Source organism: Lycorma delicatula, chromosome 10 (assembly GCF_047948215.1).
Source record: "Lycorma delicatula isolate Av1 chromosome 10, ASM4794821v1, whole genome shotgun sequence".
Lineage (NCBI taxonomy): Eukaryota > Metazoa > Arthropoda > Insecta > Hemiptera > Fulgoridae > Lycorma > Lycorma delicatula.
Window position 1 is genome coordinate 98,657,633 of NC_134464.1, and position 13,943 is coordinate 98,671,575.

The 13,943-nt window shown below is 33.6% G+C and overlaps 1 protein-coding gene across 2 annotated transcripts in view; it reads left to right on the forward strand.

The window, feature by feature from the left end:
- Positions 1-4,337: 4,337 nt before the first annotated feature.
- The window catches only part of LOC142331492 (CLK4-associating serine/arginine rich protein-like), a 72,646-nt gene continuing 63,040 nt past the window's right edge, over positions 4,338-13,943 (forward strand). For both annotated transcript variants that reach the window (XM_075377438.1, XM_075377439.1), the window contains exons 1-2: positions 4,338-4,585; positions 10,035-10,152. In XM_075377438.1, the coding sequence (XP_075233553.1) occupies positions 10,051-10,152 (102 nt within the window). In that variant the 5' untranslated portion in view covers positions 4,338-4,585; positions 10,035-10,050. The remainder of the gene's footprint in view (positions 4,586-10,034; positions 10,153-13,943) is intronic.

Consider the following 13,943-nt stretch of genomic DNA (forward strand, 5'->3'; position numbering starts at 1 on the left):
GGAAGTGGATATATACTATATTTAGAGCTGGCGATGTGGCGGCCAGGGTCAATGTTATTGCAGGTGTAATGGAGACCCTTCTGTTGTCCGCATGCCCCCTGTGATGGCAAGCATGTAGCAATGGTGCCCATGTATGTCGGTGCATGGGAGCTCTGAAAGCTTCGGTGAGTAGGAGCCTGGAGTCGGTGCAGAGATTGCGCATTCGCTCTCTGCCAAGACATATGCCGGTTCCACCGGAGTACCGGATCGGACCTCCAAGGTTAGTAGCCCTGGAGTGGGGGTGTACCCCGGCGGCTAGCCTTGCTACAGACGGGATAAACGTTCATGAATATCCTTGAATAAACAAATGTGGCAGAGGGTGCACGTAAACACCCTCGTTTAGAAACTGCCGATTTGCCACAAGCGAAGAGGAAAAAGAGTAAGGAGTCAGACAAAATCAAGAAAGATGCTGATAGAATCAGTAGAGATTTGAGAAAGGCTTTGTTTGGAAATAACGTTCCCAAACCAAGATTTTTGATTATTACGAAACAGAATGGTAAGTTCCGAAGGTTAGCCCATTCTTAATCGTAAGAGAAATAGCTAATTGTGCTGGTGGACCTGTCAAGGAAATCTGGAAGACTTTTAACGGATTGTACGTCGAAACTATCAACGACAATCAAAGCCAAAAAGTCCAGGCATTGAAGAAGATCGGTGAATTTGCGGTATCAGTGCAACCGCATAGCACCCTTAATACATCCAGAGGAGTTGTTGTTTGCCGCGATCTTCTAAATTGTACAGAAGAAGAAATAGCACAGGAAATGTCTAATCAGGGAGTGATTCAATGCCGTAGGCTAACTATGCGAAGAAATGGTGAAGTTCTTCCTTCGGCCTCGCCTGTATTGACTTTCAATAGGCCTAATCTTCCTGAAAAGGTACGAGCTGGCATACATCGGCTTGATGTACGTGCTTTCATTCCACAGCCTATGAGATGTTTTAAGAGTCAACGATTCGGACACACTGCAGCTAGATGTGAAGCGCAGGAAATTTATATATGTTGAATGAAGATACATGAGGGTGATCCATGTAAAGACCCTCCAATCGGTATTAATTGTAAAGGGCACCATAACTGCCGATTAAGGAACTGCTCAGTATATAAAACGGAAACGGCCATTCGGAAAGTTAAAACGCTTCAAAAAGTAAATTATCCTGAAGCGAAGAAAATTGTTAGTCAACGAACACCTCGACCATCAACCACTTATGCAGAAGCAGCTGCTGCCCCTTCCTCATCAAAAATTATCGTGGAGTAGTTGCTTAATACGATGGCACCAAGTCTTGCAGCAATGATAGAAAAAATCATTGATACAAAGATTGAGTCTACTCATCGGTCAGAACCAATTAAACATGCGAAGGCTCATTCCCGGACTGACGTCGTTGATATAACAATCGTACCGACGCAGCATAAAAAAAAAACCATTAAAACCTGCGATCATAATGCCACCAACCGATGTAATAAATAAAAATCATGATTTATCTGAAAAAGGAAAAAGGTCTACCGAAATGGAGGTGCAAATCATTATCGAGAAAGCACCAAACAAGACGACATAAAAACTGTACCTATAGAGCCTCCAAAAGCTCAGAGAACAGCTTCGGTGAGAGCGTCTACTTCAGCTGGCCCCAGCACATCCTTAGAGATCGAATCCAGTTTATCAGCCGCCAAAAATGCATCGCTTGCGAGTTTAGATTCAATAGCAATGATGCTAACTGCACCAAAGAAGCTTTCATCACCTGATGTAAGTCGGAGAACGTCATTGGCATCAGAAAGATAAGAAGAAGATGCCATGTCCGAGGCCTCAGACACACTATCATCAGAAGTTGAGGCCGTTCGAAGAATGGAAAAACGGTGCAAGAAAGGATGGCCTAAAGGAAAGCCTAGGCGTTAAACATTAGAATTCGAAAGTTGTATGAGAATGTGAACCCTTTTTTTATTTTTTTTTTTTTAAGTGGGACGGGGCTAATGACCAAAGTAGTCGATGCCCCTAAAAACCTCAGGTAGATAATCCCCACGTACGGAACACAACACCTACGTTCCACGTCCAGTGCAGCAACAGCTGTACTTACGTGCAATACATGAAGCTGGCTAACGGGGCTGCGAGTATTCTTCTCGGAGATGCAATTTTTCGGCCGAATTACATTTATAGGCCGTATTTAAGGACTGGATTTTGCGGCCACCTGCAGATACAAAAATGTTAAGGATTAAGGAAACGAATTGATACCACCTTTAGAGCTGGCGAAGTGGCGGCCACCTTGTGAGCTGGCGAGAGATTGCAGATGTAATGTAGGCCTTTCGCTGTCTACATGCCCCCCGCGATGGCAAGCATGTAGTTAAGGTGCCCATCTATTTCGTCGCATGCCGAAATAGATGAGCACCATGGAACGTGGCCACAAGGCCACGTTTGTCTTAGAGAGATATTAGATGATGATCGGAAGAAAGTGACTGCTTCGCAGTCTTCTATGGAGGCTCCCAAGCCTCCTGCAACTGAGGTGCCCTCTAAACCACAGAGGCCACCAAAAACCACACGGGGGGGTAAGTGTCCCCCCTTCCAGGGGCGGTGATTGGTGCGATTCACGTATCGGGGGTCGACCAGGTTTCCGCCTCTTAATTGGCGCCTGAAACTGGCGCCGATCCTTGTCCGTCGTCATCTGCGGCTTCGGTGGTCTCCGATTCGAAGGCCAGAAGCTATACGTGCGACGACGTTCTCCGCGAACACGAAGCATGAATTAACAAATTCATATTTATTAACCGGCGAAGAACCGGCGAAATGTGCGGTGTTTGTAACAAAACACTTACAGTTAAGCATCTAATGGAAGAGTGTACCATATATGAGGACCTCAGAAAGAGGTTCTGGCTAAGTAATGATATTGCTGCTGATTTGGAAAATGGAAATGAAGAAAAAATAGTTGCTTATTTACATACCAGTAGACTTCTTAAAAGTCAGTAAAAATGGAAATTTAAAGCTGTGTTAAACAAACTCTAAGGGATAGTTTTTATATATATATATAAGGAAGTCTCGAAGCGTGGCATGTATAGTGATGGGAGGTAGCCCTCTTGCCTAGGCCACCCGGGCTTGCCTACATGCAAGAGCGGGGAAGTTGGAGTGTGTCCAATGATGGTATGGGGGATACCAATGATGGTATGTGTGTCCAATGATGGTATCGCACCCTCACTCCACCCTTGAGGGTGGAGTGAGGCTATGGGTATGAGCGTGCATGCCTGTAGCCAAGTAGGTCAGGACCGGGAAGGGCAGTCTCCCCACCAAGGGGCTTTTTGGCCGTCCTGAACAGGTGGTCAGATTGCTTTTATGACACTAGGAGGACCCCGATGGGTTATGTCCTACTGTTTATAGGGGGGAGTCAACTGCCATGGCATCCTGGGGCAACTGATATGCTGCTTACCGGCAGTTCTGGTCATCTCGAGGATGCTTAAATAAATGAGACAGGTAGAAGGAGATAATGGTATTGTAATGACTTAATTTTCCATTTATGTACTTTGTGTTATTCTCTCAAATTTTAAGATCGGGTCCCTTTACACCCCATTAGTATTGTTTATAGTTGTGGATGAATATTTTGTGGATTTTGTGCTTTTAAATAAAAATGTAAGGGCCCTTTACACCCTTACATATATGACCCTGATGGTGACACTAATCTCTTTATTAAAAATGTGACGAGGGCTAATGACCTTAGCAGTTGATGTCCATAAAACTCGAAAAAAAAAATAATACAAATATTTTCACCATTCAGTTAGAGTGATATGTATCAACTGACAGTATTTATTGTTCAGTGTTTTTTTTAGCCCATCATTAGAAGAACAATTTAATAATGTATTGTTATTAACATTTTAATTTTATGTAACAATTTTCTCTAATAATTATAATTCCTTGTATTTTTTGTGCGTTTATAGTACAACCGCTAAATTGGAAGGATTTTCAATGAATTATGAGCAATCGATAGCTATTAGTGCTACCGGATTACAATTAATGCATCATTAACTTATTTATTTTGATGGTATATCTTAAATTTGAGTTAAACGAAACACCCGCGCAGAAGTTCCATTACCAATTAACTAATAATAAAAAAACATAATAAGAAATAGGAGAGATCCTATTTTGTCCACATATGAAGTGAATTTGAATATCAGATTTAGAAAACTAAGGTTTAACATTTATATAATTGAGTTTCTTCAAAAGTTACTAAAATAACGATATGTAGATGAATGATTAAAAATTGTTTCTCTTTGTCAATATGAGTGAGATTAACTGCTTTATTAACCGCCGGAAGCAGCACTCCCCGCATCACCATTATTGAGTTTGCGTTTGTTTGTGAAGACAAAATTTACGTATTTTGAAAATGTTTTAGGATTGTCTATACGTTGATTATTTCACCTATATTAGAGTCAGCATATTTACTAATCAAAATGGGGACAAAGTTTTGTCTTGTTCTTTATGAGAATATTAATTTTTATGTGTTTTAGGCAACCGTAAGAGAGTTAAGCTTCTTACATTGAGTTCGGAATTCGGTTGGCTGTATATTTTCTCGGGCGGATTTTTATGTGAGTGATGAGAGTTTTATTTTTTATAAATTTAGTTCATCAATTGTCTATTTCACTGGTGTATTTTAACTTATTTATTTCAGGTTATACTAAGTCGCTGTATTCGTATCCTATACTTTTTTTAAATATATTTTTAATTGTTACTGTCAGTGCAAGTTAATTAAGAATGATTTAAAATACCCGACTATATATCTGAGAGATAAAGTTTATTGAAATTGTCTATTCTATTTGTCAAAACAGTCGAGTTTATTGTTGACTATTTGATGTGGTGGTTGAAATGACATTTACAGTAAACATTAATTTGTTGAGACCATGATAAATCGTAATTCATTTGGAGTGTGTAAATATTAAACAACTCAGTTTCTAAATAATACATTTTTAACTAAAGTTTTAGGAACTAATAATCTGTGTTGTAAATAGTCAAGCCTAATGGAATATCTGATGCATAATTTTCAATGGTGTTGTTCTTTAAAAGGTTCCTTAAAAGAAAACCCTTAAATATGTAAGTGAATAATGTGTTCATTTAATATATTTTTTATTTTGTCAAATTTTATATTAGTTTCATGTGCAGATATGGATTTTAGAAGTGATATGTTCAGTTTTTATGAGTTGCACACACAACTGCATGTTTATGTGTTTTCATTGCCTTTATATCTGGATTTGTTTCTATGAAGTTACTACCGATATATAATTCTGAATTATGTGTAGTGTATTTACATCTTTTCTTATACCTGTGAATGAATGTGCATCCAATGTAGTGTAGCGTTATCATTTACGACTAATCTTTATTCCCCTTTGATGCTGTGTTAGTAATTTTTGAGGATGGTCTTGGAACATGCTGATTATCTAATTTTTGAGTATGGAGATTTTGTATGATTTACTGTGCTAAAAGTTACATAATTTCTGCCAACATGTTTTTGATTTTGTTGTATTTAGTAAATTATACTGGATGTTACATTATATGAAGTTCCTAGTATAAATATTAAATCATAAAAGTATACATAAGGTGATATAAAATATGTGTGAAAGCTGCATTTTATATTTGTTAGGGTGTTACATATAATGCCAAGGTAATTGTTTACAATTGGGACTCGCTTTTGATTTTGATGAAATTTGGAATATATTTTATTTAGGACCAAGTTATTTGTTGCAGTTGAAATTTTTAATTGGAAATGTCTTTCACCAGAGTTGTATCGCTTGTAAGTTACACAGCCCCTAACCAAAAATTTTGCAATTCAACGTTGCACAGTTTTAAAGTACATTATTTTTGGACTAAATCATTTTTATTAAGTTGAGAATGAGTAATAATAATTTTTATTAAGTTAGTTTAAGCTTAAATGCAATATACAGTATTTATGAAGTAACGTAAAGTGAAATTCAGTTGAGTTTAGGTTTATTTAAATTAATGTTAACTCGTGCCGTGGCTTGAGGGGGTAGCACCTTTGCCTATCATTCGGAGGTCCCGGGTTCGAATCCTGGTCTGGAATGGCATTTAGCATTTTCACATGCTACTTGACATTCATCTCATCCTCTGAAGCACATACCTAATGGTAGTACTGGAGGTTAAAAAAGAAGTTAAGGTTAGGTTAGTGTAAAACATTATTTTCAAATTAAATAATTTGTTATGATGTATAATTATGGTCTCAGCTTAACAGTTGGCTAATTTAATATTTAAAGTTAATTATGTGAGGTTAGCAAGTGAAGTGATCTTAAGTTATGTTGATATTGTCCAAAGTTTAGTATATGGAATCGTTAGTTATCTTACCTAACCTAAACCTAACCAAACTTAACTGAATTTCTCTTAAGTTATTTATACCATAAATAATGTATTTTACACTGTGCAATGTTGAATTTGAAGATTTTTGTGAGGGTACTGTGTAACATATGAGGGAGGTAATTCAGATGAAAGGTGTTTCTGAAGAAAAATTTTAGTTATAATGAATAACTTTGGTCCGAAAAAAGGTATATTTCAAATTTCATCAAAGTTAGAGATGTCCCTAATTGTAAACAATTGTGGTTGCCATCAAAACAGCAGTAGCAATATAATAAAAAAATGTTTGCCTGTTTCTCATTGTGAAATGTGATGTCATTTTAAAAAATGATATAAAAAGCAGTTAATTATGAAGAGTAGAGATGGTGAAATAGAACTTATATTTTTTTTTTTGTAAATAAATTTTCTTGGGGTAGCAAGTAAACTTTTTATTTATTTTGATCCCTTTTTTATTATAAGATTAAAATACAAATGGTTTGTAAGCCTGGTTGAGAGTAATATTTGTTATTGTATGCAAAATAATTTTGTTTATCATTGTTGTTAGATTTATTATTTCTAACTTTCCTGTTTACCTGATTCATATGATGAGATTGCAGTTTTAATTGATAATGAGACAAATGATCTGCTTTGTTTGTATATTTTAAACCGGTGATCTAAAGCACAACTTTGCTTTTAAATGTTAGTGATTGGGTAAATTGAGGAAATGTTTGTGCTGTTAATTGTATGTTTTCTTACGTGTTAAATGTTAGAGAATGAAAACCACTAGAAAAGTATATTTTAGAAGTTAAAGCTTACTACTCTCACTTTACGTATCTGTTTTACTTCGCTGTTTAATATATACTAACAGTACAAACAATAAGAAATGAGATAATTTCATTACTTGTAGTACAAAAAGAAACTGGAAAAAACACTATTACAATAGAGTATTCTTTTTCAATAAACTGCTGAAGGAACTGAAAATTGTGAATACTAAAAACTATAAAGAAAAACTGATATGAATAAGTGTTAAACTTAGTATTTTTTTGTACCAGACTGCCTACAAATTCTTGTAGTTTCTCTGCAGATTGCAGTATTATTTACTTCATGTGTTGTTACCATGTAAGCTGGATCAGTAAATCAATCAATACTAGTGATTTGTTTGTTTAAAGTGTGATATAAAATCAGGTTATAGTTAATTTATATTTTTAATGTTATGCTCCATGATCATAATATATGCAATATTCTCAATTGTATTCTGTGAAATTTTCATTTACATTTTTATAAGACTAGGTTATGTAGTTACTTTTTGTGTGACTATTTAGGTAATTTTCAATATATTATGTTTGAGTTTTAGGATAATACTGGAAACAAATTTAAAAGTAAAAATAATACTTGCTATTGATAAATGCTTATAGAGCTGATTCAGGAGATTATTCAGAGCTATTATACAGCTTAGTGGTTTTTCACCGATCTCAGTAATATGTCATAAAAAAAATTTATAAAACATTAATAAATAACCTAAAATTTCTTTGCTAAATTTAATCTCATTTATTTTGACCGATATTATCACCATATTCTTTGTATTAATCATTGTTTGTGTTACCATCAACCTTTTCATAAAGTTATATGATGTACTTAAATTTAAAAAAATAATTTGTGTTATTGTAATATATGCAAAAATATATTAAGTTGATAATAAAATGTAGGGAATGATAACTTTGAATTTTGATGTTATTATGTTTTTACTAAATTCAATGTCATTGTCTAATTTGGTAGCGACCCACAAGAACTCGTCCACATGCGAGCAAAGTAGCACTAAGTTTTGAATACTGAACTTAGAAGTTCCTTCAGCGTAAGCTATACACATAATCGGCATAGATTTGACTTTCAATTTGGTATTAGTATTTTCATAATGCTTACGTTGGTGAAGTCACAGATATAAAGAAGAACCTCTAGGATTACTAGAAATTGACTGCATGATTCTACATCAGATCAGTCTCAGACATTAAGAGCAAATTTGTTAGAAATATGTTAGGTCTCAAATCGGCTTTTTAGATTTTTAATGTCTGTACTCATTACGCAGGTAAACCATGATGAGGGATGGTAGTTAATTATTTTGACATACTGGTGATTGTAATGTTTACCTAGACTTTAAATTAATTTTCAAAAATTACTGATATTACAGTTATTTTGATTCAGATTTGTGTAAAATGTTCTTGAATGGAAGTTGCAAAATTCAAGGGAAGAAATAAATACCTAGAATTTTATGCGTGCATGCACAGACATACACACATGTATTAAGTTTAAATTGAACAAGTATTGGTCTCAATTAGTAATGGGGCATTTACTGTTATTCTCAAATGTTTTACATCTGGCTAAATATGTATCAGCCTTTGGATCCATTTTTTATACTGTTTAGCCAGTGAGGATGATATATATGAGAGTATGTGAAGTATAGTCTTGTACAGTCTCAGGTTGACCATTTCGTAGGTGTGTTGTGATTAATTGAAACCCAACCACCAAAGAACACCAGTATCCACAATCTGGTATTCAAATTTGTGTAAAAGTAACTGTCTTCACTAGAATTTGAACGTTAGAACTCTCGACTTTGAAGTCAGCTGATTTGCAAAGACGAGTTCACCACTAGACCAACCTGATGGGTTGTTGGATCCATACTACCCACACCCTTCCTTCTGGATATTAATACAGAATCCACCAAATCTCCTGTACATAATTTTGGATAAATATAGCTTAATGATGACTGACTTATCTTTACTAAGTATCTTGGGATTGGGGTTTTTTTTTGGCTATAACTCATTTGTATTAAATAGAAAGTATATCAGAATATCTTCTCCAAAGAGAAATATTTATGTTTTAAAGTGTGTTACAAGTGAACTACTTGAAATAAAGACTAAAAATCTGGTACTATTTTATTTTTTCAGTGAACAACTAAAGTTTCTAAATACGTTTTACAAACCGTTTTGTTTAACAGTGAATTGAATTAGCTCTAAAACTAGTCGTGGATGAAATTTTTTGAACCTTAACTGATGAGCAAACTATGTTGTTAAAAGTATGTTATTTATAGTAACATACTTTTGAATGTTAGTAATTTTGAATGGGATAGTAATTATTTATAAATGATTATATGACTATTTTGTTATATATCCAGCTTTATTTATCACTCATGGTGCTATAAAAACAAGAATGTCACTTTTTTAATTAATCGGTTCAAAAAATTTGTTGGGAAACAATTTATTACAAATGTTAGTTTTTAAGATATATATAAATTTTACTTTATATCAAAATAATATGTGGATAACTTTGTCATGCAAAAATGTTGAATAATAGCATTTAAGAGATGTGAAGACTGATTTGCTTTCTGCTTCGTGCTTTCTGACTTCAGTTTTTTTTTTTTTTTTGTTAAAACTATGAAATTTTTTACTGGCATTAGCCAATTTAATATTTCTTTATAAATTATTATTTATATCAATTTTATGCTCTGTTGTAAAAAAAAAATGTAAGGTATAAAGTTTTTTATTTTAAATTTGTTTGCTTTAATTTGTTTATCAGTAATGCATTTTATTATAGATTACTGTTAAAATTTTTGTTAGTTGATCATTAAGATTCTTTGATTTATAATTAACTAGTTTAATATTCTGCATATTTTTTTTTTCAATTATTTTCATTACTTTTTTTTAGATAATAAGTCTTCAAGATGATGTGGCATGAAGCTAGGAAACAGGAGCGGAAGATTCGTGGTATGTTAGTTGATTATAAAAAGAGAGCAGAACGACGGAAAGATTATTATGAAAAAATTGTAAGTTTTTATTTGTTAATTGTTCATTTTTGGACCGTTTTAGCATAAAGTTTGTTAGGATGTTGATTTAAACTTATTGGTTAATATAAGTTAATAATAAAATCTGCTTTAGTTGCAGTTTAATAGTTTGCTTTAGTTTATACTTACTAGACTATTTTCTTAACCATGTATTAGTTAAATTAATTATTATAGATCTGTGAATTTTACTTGATGTGGCTATGTGTGAGGTATGTAAATAAAGTAATGAGACTATTTTCTTTTGGCAGCCAAAGTGGCAACACTGTAAAGTTAATAGTAAACATATGGTTATATGAACAGCTGATTTATATTAGGTATTAATATTTTTAATATATTGTTGCCACGTGAGATGTAAACAGCCTTTTCGTGAAACGAGTTTTTGTTGTGCGTTACAAAAATGAGTGATACTAATTATGAGCAATGTTGTGCAATCAAGTTTTGTGTTCAAAAACAAATGTGTTGAAAAACACTCAATAAACTGTGAGAATGCTGCTGAAACTTTTTCAAAATTGAAAAGGGCGTATGGATATGACGCTCTGTCATGAGCCCAAGTTTTTAGGTGGTTTAAAGCATTTTTAGAGGGCCGGGAATCAATTGCAGACGATTTACGCTCTGGAAGACCATTAACATCAAAAAATGACTACATATTTAGCAAATCAGAGACTTTATACAATATGAATGGTGATTAACTGTCAGAATGATTGCAGAACAATTGATTTGAATCCATACCACAGTCCATAAAATTTTGACAAATGAAGTGGACATGAAAAAAGTTTATGCAAAATTGGTGCCAAAAAAACAATAGGGTGGAAGTGTGCTGCAATCTTCTAAAGTAAATTGAAACTGATCCTGATTTTCTAAAAGATGTTATTACTGGTAATTAATCTTGGGTATTTGAGTACAACCCAGAAACAAAATGCCAGAGCAAGGAGTGGCACACTTCAAACTCAAACCTTATGGTATTGCCCATAAGGATGTTTTGCCTACATGAAAGTCTGTAATTCAATTCGTTTACAGAGAAATTCTTGAAAGACTGTGGAAAAGAGTTGTCTGCGTGAGACTAGCTATCAAAGACAACTGGATGCTGCATCATGACAATGCACCTGTCACACTGCACTCTCAATTAATGAGTTTTTGGCAAAGAAAAACATTCCTGTAATTCCTCAACCACCTTATTCACCTGACTTGAGTCCCTGAAACTTTTTCCTGTTCCTGATTTTTAAAAAACACCTCAAAGGACCATTTTGGATTAGTAGAAAACATAAAAAAATGTAACTGACCATCTGAAGAATATTGTGGTTTCTGAGTTTCAACACTACTATGAAGAGTGGGAAAATCATTTGAAGCGTTGCGTGGCTTCGCAAGGCAACTATTTTGAAGGTGATAATTGGATTGTAAATAAAAGGTTTTTCTGAAGCAGTCTCATTACTTTATTTAGAAACCTTATATGTACAATAGACTCTCTGTCATATTGAACCAATAAGTTCCTAAAGAGTGGTCGTAAAGCAAGCCCCTAGCACTGCACCAGCCGTAGTATTGTAGGATGATCCCTACTTCATTGAATTTTTTAGGTGAAATTGAATTTCTGTTAATTAAACACTCTGATTCTGGGTATTGCCTATAATGGCCTTAAAACCAAGCATACCTTTTTCTTCTTTAGCTATGTTCATCTCAATTAAATACACTCATTTTCAGTAGAGGTCTGTTGTCATTGATATTGAATGTCAAATGAGCTTATTTATTTTCCTTTGTTACTTGAGGTACCATGGTGCACTTGGAGTTTTAATATTATATTGTTGTGTAATCAGACTTTGCCAACAGAATACTTTTAGTTTTGCATTGCTTAAAATATTGCAAATGACTGTGGAAGTTGTTTGATAATTGGAGATGTGTGGATTTGATCTTACAGTTTACACATTCATTAAAACTAGTTTTTACTTTAGTACATGACTTTTACAACTCTTTGATGGCATTAGTCTTTTAACTTCTTTCAAATACTTGTTCTTGTTTATTATAATATAAAATCTAGTTGAATGAGATTTAACTTTTACAGCTATGTTATAATTTCATTTGCTTTCTGTTTTACCTCTCTTAGTTTCAAAATTTCATATTTTTGTTTTTAAAGTAAAAAATGTCCACTATTTTATTCTTTGAAAACGGATATTGTTTTTTTGGCTTATTTTGTTTATTGATAGTAATAGACCAGTAATATTTATGCTAGTTGCCACGCATAACCTATTTGAAATGTGTGCTGAAATAATCCTGTGAAGTATGAGGTTTGAGCAGCAATTTGTTTCTTAATGGTGGGAAATAAGTCTTCTACTTAAATTCACAAAAAACTTATGTACACAGATGTTGTGTGAAAATGGTGTGGTTTGTTTTGAGAGGAGAAATTATTCTAGTTGAGAAGAAATTCTTCCTATTGCTAATGATCATCCACCTGCGATCACAAATGATTTGTTGAAAAAAGTGAATGAAAAATTTGTGAAAACAGACAATTTGTTTTCAGTTTCGCAATTACCAATGAATTCGCAAATTTATTCATTCAGTGATTTATTATCTTTGCAGTATGGTTACAGAAACTTTTATGTCAGGTGGTTGCCAAAAATGTAGATAGATGGATGCAAGGAAAAACATTTTGCTGCTGAAACATTTTTGGAGCCCTACCAAACTGGTGATAAAGCTTAACCACATTGTGACTGAAGCTAAGATTTGATATTATACTTTAATGTTGAAATAGGCAGCAGTCAATGCAATGCCTGCTGTTTATCACTCAAGAGGCCCAAGAGGTTTAATAAAAACATTTTCAGCAGGAAGTTTACAGCTAATGATTTTTGGGGGCAAACAAAGGGATATTACTTGTTGACACTTGATTGAAAATATCAATGTTTACATCTTTCATGTATGTTTTTACATTAAAATACTTGCATTTAAACAAAAATGTGGTAGCAGAAATTTTCTACTAGGATGTTGAAATTAATATAAAATAAATTAACTAGTGAAAACTAAAACTTTAAAAATCTTTAATCTCCATTGTAAACTGCATTGTTATTAAAAAAAAAAGTTAGTGTATTTGGAGTCCAAAATATTGAAAGTGAAGTGTTTAAACCAATGTTAAAATATAAGAGATTCAGTTTGAAAGGAGGGGCAGTTTGTTTGGGTTAAAGCAAGTGATAGAAACTACATATTGTAGTTATATTGCAAGGACATGTAAATTGACTGCAATAAACATCTATTCTGTACATTGTTCACTTTTAGTAAATTATTCGTTAATCACCTAAATTTTTAAATCTATTTTAGTCAATTTTAGTGAAACTAATTATTTAAAATGTAATCAATCAAAAAAATAATTTGAAATCCAATGAAAAAAAATTATGAACCAAAACAGCAGAACAAAAGGGGCTCAGCCAAAATAATCTTTGGTTATTTAACTAGCTGTCTATAAAGATCTAATTTAAAAGTATTTTCATTATCAGTGACTGAAGATTAGTAGCCGGATAGTTAAAAAAATCAATCAACATTGTTATGAGTTGGTGTTAACAAAAAGTGATTGTAAGTCAGGTCTACCATATTTTCAAGGTCACATTGTTCATGTTTAAGTATGAATTATGAACTCTGTTATAAATTAATGAAGTTATTTATTTGTTCCTCCTCTATGAATCATGAGACCTTGCCGTTGGTGAGGGGGCTTGAGTGCTCAGGGATACAGAGTAGCTGGACCGAAGGTGCAACCATATCGGAGAGGTATCTGTTGAGAGCCAGACTAAGGAATG